The following is a 24855-nucleotide window of genomic DNA, read 5'->3' as shown; positions in this document are numbered from 1 at the left end:
ACCCTCACAAATTATATTCAGAAAATGCATAACAGAAATGATTCATAGGAATCACTATCATTTGCCATGTCACACTTTAAAAACACTGTTTTACCTGAACAAAAATAACAAAAATACCATTTTTATTAATTCTGCTCCAAACTATTTCAAAATAATTGTACAAACTCATCAGGGATTTCAAGGTACACAGTATAATAGTGAATGTTATTTCCATTTACTCCCAGGATCTTCAAGAATTTTCAGAAAGGAAAAGAAACCTACAACACCAGAAGCAAAACAACAGACTCACTCTCCTAATACAATTATTCACCTGAACATTATCTGAAGAAAACAAGATAGACAGCTTGCTTCTCAATAGGTCAAAGCAGTTTTTAAATTGTCAGCTCCATACAGAAGATGTATGTATATGAATTTACTAGAATTTATCAATTATTTGACAGAAAAAAAATACTCTATTCAATGGCCGATTACTACATAAATAATTGCTAGAAATTGAAAATGTCAATACAAGTTAGTACAGTATTTATTTTGTAGAAGGCTTAGAATTACAGATCAATAAATTGTCCAAATAATTAGAAAATTGTTTAGACTTGACATTACCATAAACACCTGAGAATTAGACCATTTCTTAGTCTTGCTTCACAGATCAAACCTTGCAAATTCAAACTGTTTCTATAAGAGCAGTTACATAGTAAGTCAAGTCAGAGGACAGCAACATAATTTATTGCAGCATAGTAAACAGGAATCTCCCAGCCCTTCTGTTTAGTTCTAGTCCATTACTGTGAACATAAACTAATTTAAGACTTTCTCTAGCTCTACAATAGCTAATATCTTGGATGTCTTCTCAGTTATAAAATCCTTCTCCATGCTTTTAATCAAAATATAAAATTTTTCACTGTTTGGTCTAGTCTCCACCTTCTACCTTTGATACCTTTTAAGGCACAGGTCAGAATTACAATCCCAACATACAAGGGTTCCCTGTCCATTTAATTTTTTCCTAAGGATCCACAGTTTCCCTAGCTACAGTTTCAGAACACCATTCCCCTTAAATGCACTCCTTCCCAACACACAGCAAACAAAATATATATTCATATAGTATGATGTGTCTCACAGCCGATCTAGACAAAGTTCTGTTTAAGAGTAGAGCAGGCATTACATGATCTTATACTGTATACCATACATATACACCAGAAACTTATAAGTTCATAATATGGCGCTATTACAGTAGGAACACTACCATGTACATAACACAAAACTCTACATAGCTATATAATAGCTAAGTAAACATTAATCAGTTTTTTGTTATTCTATTTCTGCTTTTCCAGTGTTTTATCCAAATACATTAATGTCATATTTTCTAAAGTACAAAGGCAGAAACATTCAGGTAAACTTCTTCCTTTGAAGCTTTCACAGTTTAGACAGAACTAACCATAGATCTGAATTTCTTCTGGTTGTGTGAAATCAAAGAATAGTCCCTTGCTCCTGTTTCCAATACTAAGTAAACACAGTCTGATTATTTCATTAAATGTGTTAGCAAAGGGCAGAATAGATCACAGATTCACAGAATTGCAGAATGGTTTAGGTTGGAAGAGACCTTTAAAAATCACCTCTAGCCCAACCCCCCTGCCATGGGCAGGGGCACCTTTCATTAGATCAGGTTACTCAAAGCCCTGTCCATCCTGACCTTCAACACTTCCAGTGTTGGGACACTCACAACTCTTCTGGGCAACCTGAGAAGTTGTGGAAGAAGAGAAATAACAAAATTTCCTTGAAATTACAGCAGTTACACATCTTCCTTCAGCAGATGACATCCTCTCAAAAAATTACACAAATGGTGGTCCTTTACTTGTTCTCAAACAAACCTCAAAAGAAAATTTTAGTTGAATCTTGTCCAACAGTTAACCATAGGAATAAGGCACTGAATTTGTAATCTCAAAATAGAGCTACATAGCCATGGATTTTTATACAAAGAGTCTCATCTCATCCTACAAACTACTTTCAAAAGATCCAGCTGCCATTATTTTTTGCTTCACCCACCCACCCACACCCACACCCTTTTCTTATTTTCATGATGATAACTAGGAAAAATTATGTTAAATGAGTGGAGTGCTTACCCACAAAAAGCTGGCTGTTGAGCTGCAAGCGAATATGCCCATCAAGTGGAGCACCATGAGACCTTCGAGGAAGCTGATCTACTTGTAAGGATGCCTCTTTGATGTTTCGTTCAGCCTTTACATAGTGCCACTGGTTGTCATTTAAGGAAGTGAGTGATTGCACTCTAACTTCGCTAGGTCCATTTCCAACATCAAATGAAAAAATTACTTCAGATGGAGCTATAAAGAGGACAGTAATAAAAGATATTTAAATTATTTCACCATTATTTGGGTCAAAAAATCATTAAGTGGCAAAACAAGTTACTTTAAGGCCTAGACTACTATTTCATGGGATAAGAATAAGACATTGTTTTAGGGGAATTTTACTTCAGGATACCTGTCCTCAAAGTTCATTATTCCTACTCACTGACAGTGAGAACAAAGATTTGTCCACAGCATGGAAATCAAATTGTCTGTGGGCCCCTGGAGAGAACAGTAGTCAGGAAACAGTGAAATGTGCCAGCTTCATTATTTTTCAGTTTGGATAAAAGGCATTTTTGCTTATATGCTAATTGATTACCATTGTTACTGTATTTAATTAATCACCACTATAATAAAATCAAAATCTTCTACTGTCTCTTTGCTTTTGTTATTTTTCACATGATTTCTGCAAATATTAGAGGGAAAATTTTGATGTAGTTTATAAAACTATGTATGCAGTGAATTAAAAATTGAGTAATTCCTAGGCAGCTTTCACTTACATGTCTTTATAGTTTGCTTAGAAAATCATAACTGAATCTTTGTAAGTCAAAAAAATAAGATGAAGAATATGCCAGACATTGAAGATTTGAAATTTATGAATATTCTTTCTGAAACTATTTCTTTCTCATATTCAAGAAAAATTGTGTGTGAAAATAAATAATCCCTAAACAAGGGGTTACAATCATTTTGAATTATTAAGGATTTGTTTAAAGGACTAGAGGCCTGAGAAGATTCCATGAATCTAAAAGAACATTTCCCATTTATGTCACTGGACTTTGAGAGAAAAACAAAGCAATTAGTAGTTGAGGGAAATATATCAGCTTCAAATAACATTTTCAAGGATGAATTTACAAATTAAAAAATATAATTTAATTAAATATTTTTATTTTCTTTTCACTTTCTAAAGATACAATAGACTTTTTATATCATTTAGATCCACTTTGGCCAACCTTTAGACTGAGTAATGCCACATGCTTGCAATCCCTTAAGCGCTAAATCTGGTTGCAATAAAGTATTTTTCTAGAACAGATGAACCTGGGAGACAAAAGTAAAATGAAAAATATACAAAGCATTTTGCTTCCCAAATAAAATAAGGCATAATGTGCAGTCAATTGTTAAACAGAAAACCTTTTGTAATAAATTATTTCTTCTGTTTAAAAGTAATCAGTATTTTATACAGTAATATGAAATAACTAATGTTTAAAACCAGTTCCTCAGTAAAATGAATTTCAGGATAGATTTGTCTCATTTGGACAAAGTTGAGAGCTCAGTTCCCCCTTACTGAGGGGTAAAATAAAAATAAAAATAAAAAAATAAAAATAAAAAAACAAACCCCAAAACAACCACACAGTAGGAGAACAAAACCAACAGAAACTCCACGTGATTGGGCAAGAGAATTTCTGCTGAATGTTACCTGCTGTAAGGAGGTGTTTGTAATCCTCTGGACACTGTTGAAGTGAAGCCTGAAAACACAAATTCTGCTTTGAACTCACTGAATGTGCCTATTAAATAGCATATCAGAATGACAGATCTGATAAATATTACTACTGTTTAGATTTTAAAGGCAAGAAAAAACATAATTTTGAAATAACCACTGAAATAGCGAATTATGTTAGTATCACTAAAAAAGTAATACATTCTTGAAAAGAGGGAGCCAGTCCCAGAAGTTCCAGAGATGAAAGTCCTGATAGCAAGGATGACTTTATGGTCATCTTTTGCAAGTGTCTGAAGACTGACTAGAATATGTAAGAAAAAGTGAAAAATATAATCAGTTAACATTCTGTAATATTTGAAATAATTCTGCTAAAACCAACTACAGTGGTTTACAAATTTGGAAGAAATTTGGCATTTATAAGCACAGTGGTCAAACCACCTAAAGAAGGCCATAGTATGTGAAGAGATGCTAACTGAGTTCTAAAATTTGTCCTCTTGTAACAAAGGACTGAGACAAAGAACATTTCCATCATTCCTGGGCACCAGGGGAGGGTATGTTCAGGAGTTACCTTCTGGTGCAAAAAACCTTTGTGGGCCTTACCTACCTTGGTGTTACTCAGAGATTTTCCAAACACTGCAGGGACTCTTGTGGCCCTAGTGCATTCAAACATAGGCAGAGCGCAGCTATAGATTGGCAAAGTGGAGCAGAAAATGTAGTTGATGGTAATCATGGAAAGTGGTCAGTGGCTAAGTGTGGCTAAAATGACTGACGGATAGCACAGTCAGTCATCAAGAACCATTCAGAATATCAAGGCTGAGCGTCACATGCAGAAGCAGAAAGTGATTACCAAGTAATATGCTACAGAATACAAAATGCGAGCACTTTCCATAAAGGAAACAATTTAATTCCACTCATCACTCATCCTGGACAGTAAATTGCAAATTTGGGCAGACAAAGCCCAACAGCAGCTGTATACTGACTTTTCAGAACTATTTTGAAAGCAACTGCAGAAGACTTTCCAAATAAACCATAGTGTTTTCAACCATACTTTAAATTTCTGTTTAACTTGTTGTTTTTAAATAGGAACCATCCTTCAGTAAACACTCAGTATAAAGTAGTTACACAGTCTTTTGGCTAAAGGATGTAACCTGCAAGTTACCTGTAAATACAAGTATTTAATAGAGTGTACCATTCGCAGTTGAAGCAGCCTTGCTGTTTTCAGCGTCTACTTCTATAGAAGATTACAGGAACTCAGACAAAAATTCAAAGACCTAAGTATTTTATAATTCTGTCAGGGGGAAAAAAACCACAAACCAGAACAAAACCTACTAGCCAGTATCTTCTTCAAGACAATAAACTTTTCCTGTGTTTGTAAAATGGTTAGGTTGCACATCTCCATTTTTACTATCTTCTTCACACCTTCTATTAAGATTCCTGATCTGACACTTTTTCTTGTCAAACTTAAACTTACAGGTCTAAAGATCATTATGTCATAAATAAAAGAATTAGATATAAAACTTGAGAACAACCAACAAAATGCTAAGAAAAGTCATTGTGTTTACAAGTATGGAATGCCAAATATTAGTGATGTAATGAGTTTTAAATAATTTCTAACACTTCCTCGTCTTAAACACAGACACCTGACATCTTCATTATTGTTATTTTTTATTATGCAAATCAAATATATTGATTTATGTGGAGCTATGAATAGAATATCAAGTGTAGGCTGGTGATTCGCATTTACATTTATTATAAAAGAGTACATGATAATGAGATCTAAATGATCTAAAAGAAATGTTCAAGTTGATAAAATATTTTTGTTTGTTTTCTTTTTTTTTCTTTTTACGTTTTTGTTGGGGTTTTTTTTGTGTGTGAGAAATATACTTTTGATGGAAATGTATATTGCTCATTTCTGACTGATATTACCTTCAGTGCAAACACACAATTCTGGCTCCACTACAAACAATGCTACCTCTGATGTAAAGAAAAGGATAAGTTTGTCTGTCCAATGAATCAAGATGTTTCTGGAAGTCAAGAAACATCTCTGCAATACTGAGATAAACCTTGTTTTTAAAATGCTGAAAATACAGTCCAATTCAGCCTTTCACTTTCTATCATGCCTGACTAGTCACAAATCATATAAAAACCATAAACATACAGTAGTTTGGATGATTATGAATTAATGGGACAAGTGACACGAGTTTGTCTGAATATTAATATTCTAAAGAAAGAGTTATGGTCTTCTGCCAACTGTCTGAATAAATTTAGTTATCAATCAGAAGTATTCCTTTAATGCTTCCATGATTTAACTGTTTATTTTGAAAATGAAAAATCATTTATCACGCAAGAACATCATCATTGCTTCAGGCATTCTCCACTGAAGTGCTGTCCCCGTGTATTTTCTGTATTGGATGACACTAAGGTTATAACGCTACTGTATTTTCACCTGTTCACACAGCTTTAACAGAAGGCAGTTCATGTTCTTGGTAACCATGGTAAAACCTCTGTTGAAAAAAGGATATCTTTCAAATACAGCACTACAGTTTGAGATAATGCAAACCAAATTGATTAAGCGTTACACGATATTCTATAATTAAATTGCCTGCAGAAGAGCACAGTAGGTGTTTTCCTGTTTGTTTCAATAATCTAAGACATTAACATTGGCAAAAAAACCCCAAGGAAGCAGAATATTTTACTTTTTAATAAAGATGCATTACTGTTTCTAGAGTAATCGTTTGCATTGTATGATATATATATATACACACATACATATATATATTAATTTGTAGTCTTCAGTGGAAAATACTACAATGGATTTGTAAAAACTTGAAGAACTGTCTAATCCCAAGGTACAAAGAGTTCTAAAGAACTCTCAAAGGCACCTGTCAAGTATAAGACGTTTTAATTGATATACCATTTAAAATTAAACCAAAAGTTTTTTGAAACGGTACTTCATCCTGTTAAATTTTCTCTCTTTTAATAAAGACCAGTATAAAACCAAAACAATGAGTCAACTAAGATAAAGCTTCCATTCTACATTAGTCATCTTACTGAATTTAATGAGACATTTAATTTTCTCTTGTTCAACAAAAGCTGTAAAAGTCTAAAGATGTGGGTATGTAAGAGAAAAATAATTATGAGAAAGTGTGACTAAGCCAGGATACTGTGCCACATGAGGTCTGAGTCACACGTTGTGTCTGAGTGAATTTCCCAACAGCCAGATGTAATGCCTGGCCTTCAAATTTGGAGGGAGAGAATATGGTGACAAGGATACAGCGAACAAGACAAGGAGGAACAGCCTAAGCAGCCAGGGGCTGATTGCTGTGCTTTTGGACGAAGAACCCTGTGGGGCAGAAACTATCTTTGAATGGATATTTGTATACTCTCAGCGCCGGGATTTTTTTGGGAATGATAAAGTTCTGATAGCAGTAGTAACAGTCATAAAGCTAGAGAACAGCTCTAAAATATTTCCCCTTTAACCTAATTCTAATTTAGTCCACCTAAAATATAATAATAATAATAATAATAATAATAATAATAATAATAATAATAATAATAATAATAATAATAATAATAATAATAATAATAGAAATGATAATAGATAAGAAATAATAATAAATAATAATAACAACAACAACCATCAGTCATGTTACTTACAGTATAACTCTATCCTTATGAAGTCCTGAATTCCCAGGTTTTCTAAAAACACTCCAGAGGAAGCAGTAGTTTTAAAGAAAAATGAGAAATCTGCACTGAGCTCTCCATGGAAGGTGGGGAAATGCAGGTAGGACGTCTCTGTGTTGAAGGATGCTGAATTCCAAAATGTTCCTGGTTGTCAATGAAAGATTAAATGATAGGTATGATGTTATCTAATATTGCCAGTACAAGTTTTATAACCAATTAAACAAAGGAAAGTGCCCAGGTGTAGGAAGGAGTTTCAATATTCAGAATCTAACTTCCACAGAAGCTTCCTGCTCAGTCTATAACACAAAAGTGGGAGTTCTAGAAGAAACAGAAAAATTATTCAGCAAGACTAGTTAAGTTAACCAAAAACCGATTAATGGGACATAAAATGAGCTAAACAGTCAAGTTATCCTGATGTATCTTTTCATGAAGTAAAGAAACACAGCAACTTTGAATGAAATACTATACCTACATTAGCTAGCATAAACTATAACTATGATAGTTAAGTCTATTTCTTACCGAACAAGGAAAATAGTTTTGTTATTGTTGTAGTCCAGTGAAGTTTTACTAGATGTCACAAAGACAGTAAGATGCAGCTCTTGGTAATTATGGTGGAAGGAATTCAAAACAAAACAAAACATTTTATGAAGGTATCTTCTACTTCAGTTGACTGCAGTTTAGGAATTCATCTCCATTCTTAATTACATGATAAATTCAATGTAAGTGAGTTTTACTCAAACAAGGTTATGATAACAAACACAGATATTTTGCTGGTTTGATTTTTCTTTAAGCTGGCATTTAATCATGATTTGTTACACTTTGATCCTAATTGTTGAAAGGTTTATGTAAAAATTCTAATAAAACTTCTAATAAGACTATTATCTGCATTTATGGTGTTCAGCTAGAAGTACCTTGTTATTATTGCTGAATTCTTACAGATCTATCTGTATTTCTTCCTTAAGCTATATTGCTTTCTAAATCAAATGAGGCATTCAGTACCTTTCTGTCTAATTGAACATGGCCATTGCACATTCTCTTGATAATGCTGTGATCTGGGTCTAAACACTATGTAAAACTATGATTTTTGCTCCAGGCACTCTCTGTTTTTAGGGAGGGAGTAAAGACAGGAAAAAGAAATTTTTAAAAATTCTCTCTAATCTGCAAAATTAAACTCTGTGGTACAGCACACACAGAGGACTGCTCCACAGCCCAGTGAAATAAAATCCAAGTCTATTCCTCCTGACTTTTTAGCAGAGTTTTAATCATGGTTCACATCCTGCACCTAGAAAAACAACATGGCAGAATATTAATACGTATTCTGACAACTGCTTGCTGTGACACTCACCACTTGGGAGTACTGCCAGCCATCACAATTTAGATCAGCCATCATCACAACTTTTACATGGTAAGGCAGAGCTGTGAACAGTTTGCTCAGGCTGGGAGAGGAAAGCATAGCTTTGCACCTCACTCTCATGCTGCCTGATGGGCTCCTTATAGTTATTATCCTGTGCAAAGTGCTGTCAGCTGAAGGCAGTGGTCTTACATATTGGGTTCGATGTTAAGTCCATGTTCCTCAACTCTTTCAGGTCATGGCTCCCACAGAGCAAACTTCACCACAGTTATGACTCAAGTATATAACAGCTATTTAAAAAACAATGGGCTGGCTGGTACTAGTAATTCAAACACAATAGGAAGTTTAATACCAGTAATTTATACAAAATTGGTAAAACATTGCTAGTAATTAGAAAAGAGACAATTGTGGCAATAACAGTCCAGTAAAGTAATGACACAATTAGCTTCAATGAAGCATTTGAATGATCTTTGTAAATCAGAATGGAGTCCTTCGGGGAGTGCAGGGATTCTTCTTCCTCTCTTGATTTCCTGTATTCTCTTATCTAGCTGTACTTTTCCTTAGCTCTGAAAATCGTGTGATTTATGAATCCTGAGCTACTTTATTGATAAAGTGGGTTAAATATAGATCTAGCAGAAGTATATTGCAAAGTATTTTATGCTGTTATAAATCAGAGTGGGAAAATAATTTCCTCACTTTACATTATCTGGCTCATAGTCCACTATTTAGTGTTCTGGAACTGCCAAACACCATGTAGTTAGGAAGTCAATAATATTTAGCATTTCATCTGAGTATTAAGACTGCAGTCTTCCTGTGAGTAAAAAAAGAAGACCATGTTTCTTATAAATAAAAAAGCAGCATATTTATATTGCAAAAAAATACTTTAGGTTTTGGCATATATGAACTAGTCTTGCCAACATGAAATTGTAAATTGAAAAAGGGACAAATGAGAACAAGACAGATACATTAGCCATTCTAATGATGCAAAGATAATAAAAGCGACTGTAGAAACAATTTGCAATTGCAAATTGTAGCACTCTTCAACTTTTTAATCAAAACTGAAATCTATTTTTTATTTGTATCCATTCTTCTTCATATCTCTAAGTGTTTCATCATTCATTCTTTCAGTGTGGAACTCCAGCAGGGGTAGTGAATGCTGAGGCAGAGAAAATAAAGATCTTATGTTGCTGAAAAATATTTATTGTCTAGTCTTCCCTCTCCCCCCAAAAAACCAAATTTCTAATTGACATGACACATAAAATACTACCCACCTTTCATGGACTGATATAGTTAAGGCACACTGCTGTTAATTTGATGGTGATAGTTGTGTTTTCAAAACAGCTGTGAATATGACATGCAATGCGCCTTCCATCTTTTCTATATGCTCCCTCTTCCAGGAATTTTGTTAAACACTTAAATCGTACTGATAGAGCATCCAGCAGAGAGTGCTCTTGGCTGTAAAAGCCAGTTTCTGGTCTCTGTTATACCGACAGGATCTTTGAATTTCACTGGAATGCCACTGTGATCAGATTATAAAAGCACAGTAGTAGTAATGTAGAAGGTTAATACTGTAGAAAGTGTGCTTATTGTAAATTGTAGAGCCTATTAGCCTGTCTGATCTATACTACTGGGTTATCTGATCTTAGTTAATGATGTTACAAGTAGATGATCAGGATTTTACCTGGTGTCTTCGGTCTGCTCCTCTCTATCTGGCCTCTTAAACTGATCTTTAAGTTATATGATCATCTACTATTTGTATCCTAATGGTTTTGATTGTTGTTTTGTTTTGTTTGGGTTTGGTATTGTTTTATTTGGGGGGTAGGGGTGGGGGTGGTGTCACTTTGCTTTATTCCTGTACAAAACCAAACAGAAAAATCATCACTACCTACTACATGTTCTAGTTACATACTTATTCCCATATTTGCCCAGTATTTCTGTCACTTTTGCCACATACAAAAATTTCCTTTCATCCAGCACAGCAAAGAGGAGGCCAAAATTACTGAGAAGTGTGCCAATTGCTTCTTCTAAAGCTGTCTTCTGTGTTAGGAAATCTGACCAGCTGGCAATTGTTTGCCTCTGAGAATTTGTGGAATTCAGCTGCCCCCTCTGTATCCCTCCTTCCAGCTCTGCTACATTGCATCTTATAAGATTCATGGATTAAAAGGTCAAAAGGGAAAAATTATCTAGTTTGACCTCTCATATCACAGAATCATAGAAACACAGAATGCTTGGGGTTGGAAGGGACCTCTGAGGATCATTTAGTCCAACCTCCCTGCTAAAGCAGGTTCTCCTAGAGCAGCTTGCTTGCATAGGTTCATGTCCAGGTAGGTTTTTAACATCTCCAGAGAAGGAGATTGCACAACCTCTCTGGGCAGGCTGCTCCAGTGCTCTGTGACCCTCAAAGTAAACAAGTTCTTCCTTATATTTAGGTAGAACTGCCTATGTTGCAGTTTGTGCCCAATGCCCCTTGTCCTGTTGTTGGGCACTGCTGAAAAGAGTCTGGCCCCAGCTTCTTAGCACTTACCCTTAAGACACTTACATGCGCTGATAGGATCCACTCTCAGCCTTTGCCAAGCTAAACAGGTCCAACCCTCTCAGCCTTTCCTCATAAAGGAGATGCTTCAGTCCCCTCATCATCTTCATAGCCCTCTGCTGGACCCTCTCCAGTAGTTCCCCCTCTCTCCTGAACTGGGGAGCCCAGCACTGGACACAGCACTCCAGATGCAGCCTTACCAGGGCAGAGTAAAGGGGAAGGAAAACCTCCCTGCACCTGCTGGCCACGCTCCTCCTAATACATTCCAGGGTCCCGTTAGCCTTCTTGGCCACCAGGGAACACTGCTGGTTCATGGTCCACTTGCTGTCCATCAGAACTCCCAGGTCCTTCTCTGCAGAGCTGCCTTCCAGCAGGTCAGCCCCAGCTTGTGTTAGTGCATGGGGTTGTTCTTCCCTAGGTGCAGGGCCCTACACCTGCCTTTGTTGACTTCATTACATTTCTTCATGCACAACTCTCCAGCCTGTGCAGGTCTTACTGAACGGTGGTGCAGCCTCCTGGGGTATCAGCTGCTCCTCCTGGTTTTCTATCATCAAGAAACTTGCTGAGGGTACACTCTGCCCCTCTGTCCAGGTCACTGATGAATAAGTTGAACAAGACTGGACCTAATGCTGACCCCTGGGGAGCACCACTAGCTACAGTCCTACAGCTAAACTCTACACCACTGATTGCGATCCTGTGAGCTCTGCCATCCAGCCAATTCAGAGTCCACTCATCTCACCCACACTGCCTGAGCTTCCCTATGAGGATGATATGGGTGTGTCAAAAGCCTTGCTGAAGTCAAGGTAGACAAGATCCTGTGCTGGTTTCAGCTGGGATAGATTTTGTTTTCTTCTGAGTAGCTGGTGCAGTGCTGTGTTTTGGATTTGGTGTAAAAAAATGCTGACGGCACATGGATGGTTTTAGCTATTGCTGGGTAGTGTTTACAATAAGTCAAGGGTTTTTCAGTTTCTCAGGCCCTGCCAGTGAGAGGGCTGGAGGGGCAAAAGAATCTGGGAGGGAACACAGCCAACTCAGCTGACCTAAACTAGCCAAAAAGATACTCCATACTGTATGACATCATGTTGATTTATAAACTGAAGGAAGAAAAAAGAAGGGGGAGATGCTCATACTGGTGGCATTTGTCTTCCCAAGTAACCTTTACGCATGATGGAGCTCTGCTTTTCTGGAGATGACTGAACACCTGCCTGTCAATGGGAAGTGGTGAATTAATTCCTTGTTTTATTTTGTTTGTATGTGCAGCTTTTGCTTTACCTATTAAACTGTCTTAGTCTCAGGCTGTAAGTTTTCTCACTTTTGCTTTTCCAGTTCTCTTCCCCACCCTGATGCAGGGGGAGTAAACGAGCGACTGTGTGGGGCTGAGTTGCCAGCCAGGGTTTTTAGTCATAAGGCTACCTGCAATTGTCTGTAGAAGGCCTCATTGACTTCCTGATCAGGCCACACATAGGTCACACACAGGTCCACAACAATGGCACCCATGTTGGTCTGGCCCTCATAAGCTCCTGAGTTGTTCTGCAGCCACCCCTTGGGAGAGCTTAGTGCACCACTTGCTCCCTCACATAAAGAACAACTTCACCACCTTTCCTTGTTGGCCCCTATTTCCTATAAAGTACATAGTCATCCATGACAGCATTCCAGTCATGCCAGCTATCCCACCATGTCTCTGTAATAGCAATGAGGTCATGGACCTGCAACTGCAGACAGATCTCTAATTCTTCCTGCTTATTCCATATGCTGGGTGCGTTTGTGTACAGACATTTCAGAGAGGTGATGGAGCACACAGCTTTCCCAGGAAGGGTGCAAGAAGATACAACACTGCCAGAAGCACCCTGCGGGTGGTTGGCCTTCTGGTACCCATCTTGGGAAGCAGCTAAGGAACAGGTATCACTGCTTTGGTTGGCCTGGCTTATTCCCCAGTTGGATGCGATGGTGTGAGCATTGCCACTTTAGACCCCTCCTCCTGAGTCCCTCAGTTTAAAGCCTGCCTCACCAAGCTGGCCAGTCTGCTGCCAGACTCCCTTGCCTCTTCTAGGCAGATGGATCCCTTTCCTCCCTAACATGCTGTAGTCAAAGAATGTCCCATTATCATAGAAGCCAAAACCTTCACAATGGCACCAGCCATAAAACCAAACTTGATTTGCATTATATGTCTATTTCTGGTTGGACCCTTTCCTCTTGCTGGAACAAAATAGTAGAAAAAATAACTATCAGAAATTTTCACTTCCACCCCCAGGGCTTTATAGCCTTCCTTGATTCTGCCCAGGTTCTGGCTTGCGGTGTCATTCTTGTGCACATGAAAGTAGCAGCAGATGGGTGCTTAGCTCGCAGAAGGCAGTGTTACCTCACGTGACTTCCTGCCAGGCCAGCAGCTGGGCACCTCAGTACCTCCTAACAGACTATCACCCAGCACAAGCACCTGTCATTTCTTTTTATGGTACCCAGTGTGCTGCTAGTGCAGTTTTTTCTTGCCAGCCTTGCTTGTGTGTGTCTAGAGCTGTTAAAGCTTCATATGTTTCTGGTTGTGACTTAAGGGTGGAGACTTAAGAGGAGTTCTGCTTTTGTGGGTCACTGGGGCCCAAGATTCCTCATTTGCTGTGGTGTCCATTACAGAAGCATGAATTTGAAACCACCTATCTATTTCCATCTCACACCCTCTAATACCATGCAGCTGTTTAACTGTTTCCTGCAGCTTGACCACCTGACACAACAGATCATCAACCTGCACACACCTTAAGGAGGTACTTGCTTTTTCTCCAGGAGAAGGGTTGGGGCATTCATTGCAACCTACCATATGTACTGAAGTCTCCTGCCTTACTGTTTCCCTCTGGCTTGAAGCATCAGACATCACAGGGGCCTTTCTCAGTGGAAACACTGGTTTTAACTCTGAGGCAAGTACCCACCATTATGGCAGAGACCTAGAGTGCTTCCCTGGGTTGTGGATTACAAGCAGAATGTAGGACCCTTGCTGTGAGTCCAACTACACAAACTGACACGACATGGCGTGGCTGACACACCTTCCTGGCAGTACCCCTGCTGGCACTGCTCCCCAGTGCTGTTTAAATGTGCCACATTTGCTCCTGGCCGTGCCCAAGCTGCATCTCTCTCGCTCGCTAGAGCTGCTGGCTCCATGCGGGGTTCTCAGCTCTTGCGTGGGTTTCCCTGGCTCTGGGAATCCCCCTGTCTGCCTTGATCTAGTGCTCAGCCACAGAACTTTCTGTTGCTGCAGCTGTGAGCCTCACCAAGTGAGGCACGGGCTAAATAAATTATATAAATATTTAGGTATTTTGTATATATACTACATATATAATATTATACATACTATATATAAATATATATAAATATATGCCACAAACTATATAAATTGCCTGAATCAATTCTTGTTTGACAAAGAGTATTTATTCTAGGAACAGTATTTAATCAATTTAATTAAAAATTGTCCATTTTTGGAAAATTCACAAATGTTTTTATTGTCAGCTTTAATATTTAAATATATGCGTGCACACACACTCAGCCCATTGGCCTAGCTTCAAATGCCAGCCACTGGCTTGTTTCCTCATTTTCTCTCATGCTTTCAAGAACATTATTTAAAAATTCTAACCCTATGAAACTCATTTTAAGTTGAACATATCACCTCAGATTTTGCCTGTCAAGCAAGGAGACTGAGCTTAAGATTCTTCTCCTAAAAAATTAATCTCAAGTTCTTTTATGCAATCCTTTAACCGTACATCCTTTTTAGGTAGTGTTAAAATGTAACCACAGACTTGTATTAAATGTCTTGATTATGCAGGAAGTAATAAAGACAGTCAAAATAATGTTGGTTAGTTCAAGGTTACAACAAATATATATCAGTATTGTGAAGCTAAATAAGAGGAAAAAGTGAACACTCACATATTTATGTACCATCAGACATGCCCTAATTTCTCATGCTAGTGCAGGTAGGTGAAGCAGAATTTTTAGCTAAATTTAGAAATTTACCGTGCTGCTTTAATGAGGGTATTGCTTATGATCAGTTAATATATTTGGTCTCTAAAATTATTACATCCCAAACTCACCCTAGATCATTTTGGGAGTTTTTTTATTTCTCTGTATGTTTTTTTGTTTTGTTTAAATGTCAAACTGGAAACACATTCAATGGATTATCTGCTCACATTTACCTGCTTGAACTGTCATTCTGTAATTGAATTTATGTTTCCTTTTTTTTACTATTATTATTATTTTTATTTAAGCAAGTATGTGACACTCCACCAAATATCTTACTATGATACAAGTGTCTGACTTCACCTGTATGGCCTTTACCATTACAGATGTCCATCGAAAGTTTGGCCAAATTTACTTTATATTAACTCATTCTGAATAAATATATTGCCTTTACATTCCTTTGCACTATCCTTATATTATGTTTTATTCAGTTAAGATCTATATGATCAATTTTACTTTGGGGCCAAGAATTAGTCTGATGCTGACAGATTATAATTATCCATTTATTACACATAAATTTAGCATAGTAAATTTTTTTCAGTGTTCTGGATGTATTTATATGTCCTAATACTATCTGGAATTTCAGACTAATAGAGTATTTCCAGTCAGTTCTTACAAGGAAAACAACAACAACTTTGAATGCTGTGTTTTTTTAAAAGTAACCATACTGTCTGTCTTTATTAGAATTTGATCAACATCTGGCTTTTTCTTGAATAATGGCAAAAAAACCAGAGATATATATTTTTTTTAATGAAAAACATAGTATTTACATCTATTAATGGCCCAAAGGTTTCTTTTGTACTCATGTTTCACAATTTTTCCTGTTACTCTACTCTGTTGATATAGGCTAATTTGAATATTAACTTTCATTATATTCATATATTTTTTTCAATCTGATACCATCAGTACTGACATACAATTTATTAGATGTATTGTACAGCAGAAAAAGGAATATAGAAATTAATCAGTACTATATTTCAATATTGACAGAAACTCATGAGTGGTACTTATATATACAGATCTGAGTGTCACCAGATCCTAGGACATAATTTCCCTAAATGATCATATTCCTTTAGAACATCATTACTAATTTCATTGCACGTTGGTGTCTTAGAAATATATAGAGACAACTCTAACATAAATGCTGAGAAACATTATTAATATCTGAATGGAATTTTATACATAAAAATAACTATTCTGCTATTGTTTTTCATATTATTTTCCTTATATTAAGTTACTCTTTTTTTTCTTTGTTCTAAAAAATATGGTTTGGTTTTCTACAAGTAACACACTTCACTGAAGAGACTCAATCCATAAAACCTAACATAAAGAAAACAAGTACAGTAATGCAATGTTAAATGAAAGACTGAAAATAAAAAAAAAAAGTGCAATGAAGAACAGACAACTTCTGCTGGACTGCATTTGGATTATTATATGTGACTTCTTAGAAGTACCTAATGAAGTAATTCGAACTTGGAAACTATTTCAAGGGAGTGCATGGTTTATGACAATTCAATTAAATTAACTAGTCTATTTTGCTGTAGGCATAAAAAATTATTTTTATTTCCAAGTAGATATCCTACAAGGAATAGATTATTGATGCAATAAGAATTTGTGATTTTCTGGTTTTTAATTGTTTAACAAAGTACTAAGTGTATTACAAATAAAGTAAACCTTCTCCTCCATATTTCTATAAGGTATTCAAGTCAGTTATTGTGAAGAACTTATGTGTGTCAGAAAAAACAAAGAACAAGTTTAACAAAAGGATATCCCCTATGAAGTAGTATTATATAATTTAGTTTTAGAGAATGACATAAGCAGAAATAAGCAATGTCTCCACAGAGTACTCAAATCACACTTGTGAATCCAAGAAATCTATCTTTCCTTCTTTGACAGCACTTTTGAGAAATGGGTATTTGCTACTAGATCTTTTTTGTGTTCTGCACCTATCCAAAGGTGCAGAAGAAAATAAATGTTATTAAAAATGCATGTAATTAGGCCTTCATGGGTGGCTGCAAATTCAGATTAAAAAAAAAAATCTTGATAACATTCTGCTTCCTTCCTGCAGCTTCAAAGTGCTACTTACATGTTATTGATATCTTATGACAGAGTTTAGACTTCATTAGTTTTGTCTAGTGTGATATTTAATGTGTAGAACTCAGATATATAGAAAGTTTTCATTACAAAAAACACTGCTGATACATATAGACCTTTGCAAAAATATCTAGTAAGACATACACTCAGTTTCAGTATGATGATTAAAATAGAATAGAATGTTGATTGTAATGTATATAATTATGTTGTATATGAGCAAATATATTAATATGATTTAATACAATACAAAATATATATACCTATGACATGTCCTATATTAAATATTATTATTCTATAAAATCCAAGTAATAAATTTGTGTGATAATGCTATATTATAGTTATTATATAAAACACATGATACAAAAAATATGGTAAATAATATATAACATATTATATGATACTTCATGTCTATATATGTTATATTGTCATACAACTACTATTTTACTTAACATCTTGCACTTCGTTTTTATGTCAAAATTCTATGATTTTACATTATTTTTTCTTTCAGAAATTCTATATTGCTTTATCAAATTTTAGTCCCTACCTCTTCAAAAGCATGCTGTCTCTTAATTATCTTGGTCTTTATGATATAAACACCTCATAAAAATTGCATTATTACTGCTTTTATTAAACAATTAAAGTGAATGTTCCTTTTCAATGTGTTTGCTGTATTATTACCATTAACTATTATATTCTGAAAGGTCTTTTCATTGAGATTATTTCAGTGCTAAATTGCTTACTTCTGAAGACAAATTCTACAACATGGTCTGATATTACAAAAATTTCCTCTGACATTCAGATGACTTCTTGTGCTTGTCCTCATGATATTTTAGACTTCTCTATTTCAGCTTGTCTAGAAATACTGTGATCATTTAGCATCAGTGTGAAATTTTGCAGCAATTCAATCACTCAAACTAAGCAAATATCAAATAAAGGCAGGGAGGTCAATGGGTGTCAGAACTGTCTGTATGTTTTAATGATTCACCCAGGGAAGCTAGCTGGCTTCTGTGTTTTAAGATTTGTGATAATTGGGGTCAGGTTATGTAATTAATAGTAGCTGGGAACTTGGTGAGTAGTGAAATTGAAATTCTCCCCACTTGTTAGTACTACACAAGCTGTAAATATTTCTGTTTCATCGTTGTCATTGTCTCTCATTTCATTGTCCCTGGCTATACTGAAAGCTATACTGAAAGCCTTCTGTACCATAGGCTCTATAAGCATAGCCAGTCAATTAAGAAAAGCTGTTACCCGCCTCTGCTCAACACTTGTTAGACCCCATCTACATACTGCCTCCAATTTTAGGCCCTCCAGTACAAACGAAAAAATTGATGAAAAGAAGCATGTATGGGGAGGACACCAGGATGTTCTGGTCTGGAGAAGTTTTCCTGCCCTTCAGGCTGAGGGACCAGGGCTGGTTTAGCCTGGAGGAGGAACAGCTTTGTCAGGGACCTCACAGCATCCCCCAATACCTAAGGCAAAATCATCAAGAAGACAGAGCCAGGCTCTTTGCATTGTTGTGTGAATATCAAGGACAATGGGTATAAGTAAACAACAGAATTTCAGACTTGATTGAAGTGAAAAAGAAATCTTCAAAGTCAGCCAAGCAGTGGAGCAGGCTGCGCAGAGAACTAGTGTGGGCGCCACACTTTGGGGGTTCAATCTCCAATTTGACAAAGCCCTGAAAGACCTGGTCTAAGCTCATGCCCGATCCTGCTGTAAGCCAGACACCTCCTTAAGGCCCTCTTCAATCTAAATTATACCATAATCCCATATATGATATGGGATTATGATTTAAACCTCATGTTTTAATGATCCTTTAATAAGTAGCTTAAGTCATCAGCTCACAACCAAATTCCAGACAAGTGAAAAGGAAGCACCCAAAGGTTTGTTGGATGTTGGGTGGTTTCTTTTCATAGCTAATAAATTTTTGTAAGAAAATTTGAACGCACTGCTGTAATACACATCTGCTAACAAATCTTCCAGGCACAATTGCCCTGACAAGTCACAGGAATGGAAGCAGAGATGACATAAAAATAAATACATGCAAATTTATATTTTTTTATCCATGCAGTCTCATGAATGAGCCTAAAAGTACATAAGTACATTTCAGAAATTCTTTTCAAGTACTTCTTTACCGGCATTCATTTCCTCCTTTTCATAAAGGCTGAAGAAATTTGAAAAACAAACACAACATCATATGTTGAAGGAGTAAAAACACATAAGGAATAAAATTAGAAATTTGTAATTATTTGAAACAATCTGAAGTTTACGAAAACTCATAGGGTAGCATTTGATGTAAAGAAATTAAGCATTTTAAATAAATATTTTAATCCCTTACTTAACTTTAGAAAAGTTCCTGCCCATTCAATTCTTCACTTAAGATATTTAGGATGATCTATATCATTGCTTCTCCTGACTTTTGATTAGAAACAGCAGCAGCCATAGAATTTTGTGCGATAGTTTACTATTGAACACAAACCAAATCTAATTTCCTTGCCAATGAAGATGGAAATTAATGAAATCAGAAATGTCATCGCAAATCATCAGTAAGATATCAGTTTTGCTCCAGTTGTCTTATTACTTTTAAATCATTTCTTCACACATTATGTTCTCCTGGTTACTGCATACATATTCAGGATGTATAAACTTTACTCTTTGAATTACTGTATAAATTTCTAAATTTTAAATTCTTATGTGGAGTCGAATTTTTGCTCATATATTTTGTATACACTGGATGAATCTCCCATATTTTAGTTTTCCTAGTTGCACAAATACTCAGAAGAATCAATATGTCTACGATTTGGTGATGGAGGCATACATATCTAGTGAAGGGTATAACCCCAAGATATGTCAACCTGTTATAAATTCCCCTTCTTGTAATGCTTTATTCATAACTTAATTCAAATTGTATAAAAACATTGGATTTTGTACTCAAAATACCAGTTTGAACACTATACTATTTCTGTCTTCATTATTGTTTTGTATCTCCAAAAACGTATCTTTACAATTTTACCCTGATTTGCATTGGACCATAACACTTCATCTTTTTCCTTTCTAATTACTAAAAAAACTTGGTGATTTTTTTTTCAAAAGTGTATCTTAGGCTGTTGAGCAAACAGTGTTTAAAATTTATTGCAGTCAAACACCATTGTTGCTTAGCAAAACTCTGCAGTTGCTACTTACTGTCACCACGGCAAAGCAAAGGCCCCAGTTTGTAAGCTGCTTCAGAATTTGGTCTGTCAGTATCTGTGATCACAATTTCAGTTACTGGTAGATGCTCCTTGTAGGAGAGGAATCCAGTATCATTAGTCCTGTAAAGGTAAAATGAAAGCCACAGCTGTCCTAAATATTTCTGATAAACATTTCATTGACACATTGCTAGGGGAAAGGAAATATTTAAATTCTGAAAAAATGTGCTGCATAGCTCTAAGGGCAATACAAGCAGCCATAAATACAAATGTATGCTTTGGTGTTAATATTGTGATCATTTGACAAGAATGAAATAATTTCATGCGAAGTGGGTATTTTTACTGTTGTGCTTGTCTGCAAAGGTATGAGAAAAAACTTTTTGACATAAATGGGTACCAAGCTGGCTGCCTAAGTTAATGTATTTGCTCAAGTCAGTAATTTTATGTTCCTAGGAATATGCAGTATCTATAATGGCCTGTCTCTTCATAAAGGAATATTAAATGGCTTAGTATAATTTTCAAATATGTTTAACATATTTTCTTCAGTTTTTTACCTTGAAAAATGTTAAAAATTAAATAGAAAAATATTAAGTCATGCTGAGTGTGCAGGAAAAAAAAGCATATGCTGCAAATACGTAATTAGCAGAAAAGGAAATATGCAACCTAGCATCAGAGTACACACCCAGTACTTGCAATCTTAGGTGAAATTCCTCATTTGAAATCCTTGTTAATTTAATGTCGGAACTGAATTTCTAAATTTCATAAGCACCAGTTTTGGCCCTAAAATTGTTTCCCCTGAACCCATGGAAATATTCAATCACTCAGGGTCATTCTGGAAAAATCTATCTGTCCATTCAATCCACTCATAGTTGAATTTTCCTTTTAATGGGCAAAGCAAATATCTCAGAGACAATAGTACAATCTCAGAGAGGTGAGGCAATCTGGAACTCACACTGCTCAGAGATTAAACATGAGACACACACCTCAGCAAGCAAGCCATGTTCCTCTGGGAATGTGGTTGGGTTTAGTAATCTCCTCTCTCAGTACACCATGCACTGGGACTGAGACAATGAGAAAAGATTCCATCCTTATGTTGAATTAAATTAGTGTTTTTTGCTCGTCTCCTCCCTCCCTTTACTAACATTACCATCTTTCCCTTCTATTCAATTTCTATTTATCTGTTTTGGAGCACAGTGCAAACAAATGTACAATTTTTTTCAGGAAAGTTTTTTTTTTGTAAGGGAGGAATGCAAAACATTTCTTAAAAACGTTTGAAGTTTTTATGAGGTGAGGTATTGCAGATATTTTAGAACTGAAAAAAAATGCCCAAAACACTTAAATCGTTCACTTCTGTAAAACTATGCTACAGATAAAGGGAAACTAAGTAGAAACTAGTTCTGCAAAGAGGATTTGCATTTTTGTAGATCTTTAGGAGCAGGGTTTTTTTAAAAAACATGTCTTTTTTATTTTAGATTTTTAGAGACTTAAAGTTTTGGAACAGTCAAACAAGGACTTTAGAGCTAAATCTATGTCCAATCTATAAAATACAATGATGTCACTATCAAAATAGAATATCAATACCATATTTTCAAAACTGCAACACATGTAACTCTTGATTTTCTGTGTTCAGAAAACACTTCAAAGCAGAACAGCTTCCACCTACTTTTTCTGCCCTACGAACATTATTGAGTCAACTGATTCAAACCAGTAGTCTCTTGGGAACCAAATATAACATTAAGCACAACTACCAAAATAAGTGTAAACATAACCTCCATAACATTGCAGTTACAGGGATAAATCTCCACTTAAAATGAAAACTAAAATATCAGAAGTGGACACATACAGAAATACAAAGCAAAAATAATTATATTTTCAATGTAATACACTCATCAACATATGCAATTTACTGAAAGTGGTTATAATGAAGACATGCATGCCATCCTCTACCTACTTTATTTACAAGTACGTTAATGATTAAAAATTAACTTATGTGTGTGAGGATGGATTAAATGAATGACAAAACTAGGCAAGAATGTATTACATATGCGGCAACTCCTCAAAATCCTGTCTCAAAAAGCATTTATCTTTTACCACTTTTGCTGTTAGGCATCAAAAATTGTACAGCCCAATAATAGGGAAACTCCTAGCGTACTATGTATTTGTTTAATCTCTTTATTAGAATGAGCACGGCAGATATCACTCTTTGAGTTTTACTGCAGATGCAAATTCTTTCCCTACAGAAACTTTTGAAGCTTGTGAAGAATTGTTCTTTGAGTAACCCTTTGTTGTATTTTCATTTCTGTATCTGCTGAGTTCCCTGCTCATGATGAGAGAATAAACATTTTCCAACCAAATTAATTAGTTGTTTATTTAAAGGAAGAGTGAATATCTAGCTTGATATAATAACAATGCATTGCTTTATTTTGGACACATGAAGATGTCTCTAAATAATTTCCTTGCATTTTTCTATTTTCAAACACATGTTTCAAAAAAATATATATTAACATGCATACACTAACACACTCATTGAATTGGATTTATGAAAATTAAAAATACTTTTAAAGTTTAAAAGCTTAAAAGTTTCTTCAACAGAAAAGCTTTCATTTGAAAAGTCCCTTTCTGCTTTATGAAGTCCTGTACTGCAGTGGAAGTATTGTTGAGAAAGTTGTATCTGGTCCTTTTAAGTGAAAAGTCAGGTTCAGATTTGACATTGTAACAGGAATTAATCTCTTATATTACTTAATTGAATGGCATCTTTAATAACATCAGAGATAAGCACAAGTGGAAGATGAACATTTTAGAAAGCCTTCCATCCTCTTAGAATAGGATTCTATATGAGTGCTTTGCTTTGCTGATAGCGAGTGTGTCCAATTCTGATGATCTAAGTGGTAGATGACAAAAAAGGGGGTAAAAAGTCTAAATTCTTAAAGTTTTAGTTAAAAAGTATGCTAAAGGTTAACTGACCTTTTTTCAGAAACTTTTATTTTAGCTGTAGTTACTTTTAGTATTCTAAGACTAATAACTGAAGTTCTACTAAAGACCAGAACTAATGTCTTAATATATAACATGCAATACACCACACAAAGATAAAGTGTCTGTATAAAATTAAACCTTCCTCAGAATTCAGAGTGAAAGAATTAGCAATATTGTATACAGTTAGAGTTTTATGAGGAAGTATGTCCTATATCAAAGACATGGGTAACACTGTAGTAATTTAAATTTACAGCGGCCTTGCTGTTCTAAATGTGCTAAAATCTGTATATGCTTTTAATTTACTTTCCAGGAAAAAAAGTATTGTGATTAATCAACAGTAAGACGTCACCATTCATCTCTGTCTGCATCACAGTTGCAGTAATGCTGGGAATCAATGCAGTTCCCCTCTAATCCACAAGCACATTTTTGTGCAGCAGGCAAGGAACCTCCCCAGTAAGTCTGTGTTTCATTGGTTCTTCCAATCCACCAGCTCAGTGGCACCCCATCTAAAAGGTAGATCAGAGAAAATCAGTGCCCAGTTTTGTCTCCTACTTCTCTCATTTTTTCTTGTACAAAAAGATTTCTAAATGGTTAAACAGAGAAAAATCACTCCTCAAATCTAAAAACTTTAAACAACAAGGGGGGTGGGGGGGTGGGGAGGGAGAGAATTACTACCTTTATTTGTAAGCAATTATTCATTCTAATACTTCATTATCAGGTATTAAATGATTGTCACAGATTTTTGCTAGCATTACTGGAAAATGGAACTCACAGTTCCTAGCTCAGCCAGCCATGATATTAGAATCATTTATCTTAAGCAGCCCATTTATATAACTCATTTTAAAATGGTCCATGAAAAAGAAGATGCCACTGCACTAAAAATGAGGGTAGTTTATATTCCCAAATAAAGATCAATTTCAGATTACAGAACTACCAGCAATAGAATGAGAATAGTTACAGGAAAGCTATGCCGAAACAGTCTCGTCCCACTACCAAGAGTACTTCAGAGTATTACTACCCCTATCTGTGAAAGACATTAAGCAGTTGAATAGTGGTGTTAATCAGAAATGAATAAAGACAGTTGTTAGATCACAGGCAGCAAATTAATAATTTATACACTCAGCGACAGCAGAAATCATGTTGATGTTGCTCCCATAAGCAAGTTGATGTATCTGGTAAGCAGAACTGAGGTTTCCCAGGACTATTACATCTCTGTGTGGTGCATTCAGTCAGCGTTGTTTGTAGCA

At 35.7% G+C, this 24855-nt stretch overlaps 1 protein-coding gene across 1 annotated transcript in view; it reads right to left on the bottom strand.

Annotated features, from left to right (window-relative positions):
• The window catches only part of CNTNAP4 (contactin associated protein family member 4), a 258447-nt gene that overhangs the window by 24981 nt on the left and 208611 nt on the right, over window positions 1-24855 (bottom strand). Inside the window, exons 10-13 of the mRNA XM_037372623.1 lie at window positions 23958-24114; window positions 20631-20758; window positions 7447-7617; window positions 2115-2333 (exon numbers count right to left, since the gene is read on the bottom strand). Of these exons, the coding sequence (XP_037228520.1) occupies window positions 2115-2333; window positions 7447-7617; window positions 20631-20758; window positions 23958-24114 (675 nt within the window). The remainder of the gene's footprint in view (window positions 1-2114; window positions 2334-7446; window positions 7618-20630; window positions 20759-23957; window positions 24115-24855) is intronic.

This window comes from Falco rusticolus, chromosome Z, assembly GCF_015220075.1.
Source record: "Falco rusticolus isolate bFalRus1 chromosome Z, bFalRus1.pri, whole genome shotgun sequence".
Classification (NCBI taxonomy): domain Eukaryota; kingdom Metazoa; phylum Chordata; class Aves; order Falconiformes; family Falconidae; genus Falco; species Falco rusticolus.
Note: the sequence above shows the minus strand (reverse complement) of the source record. Positions and strands in the feature narration are given on the sequence as shown.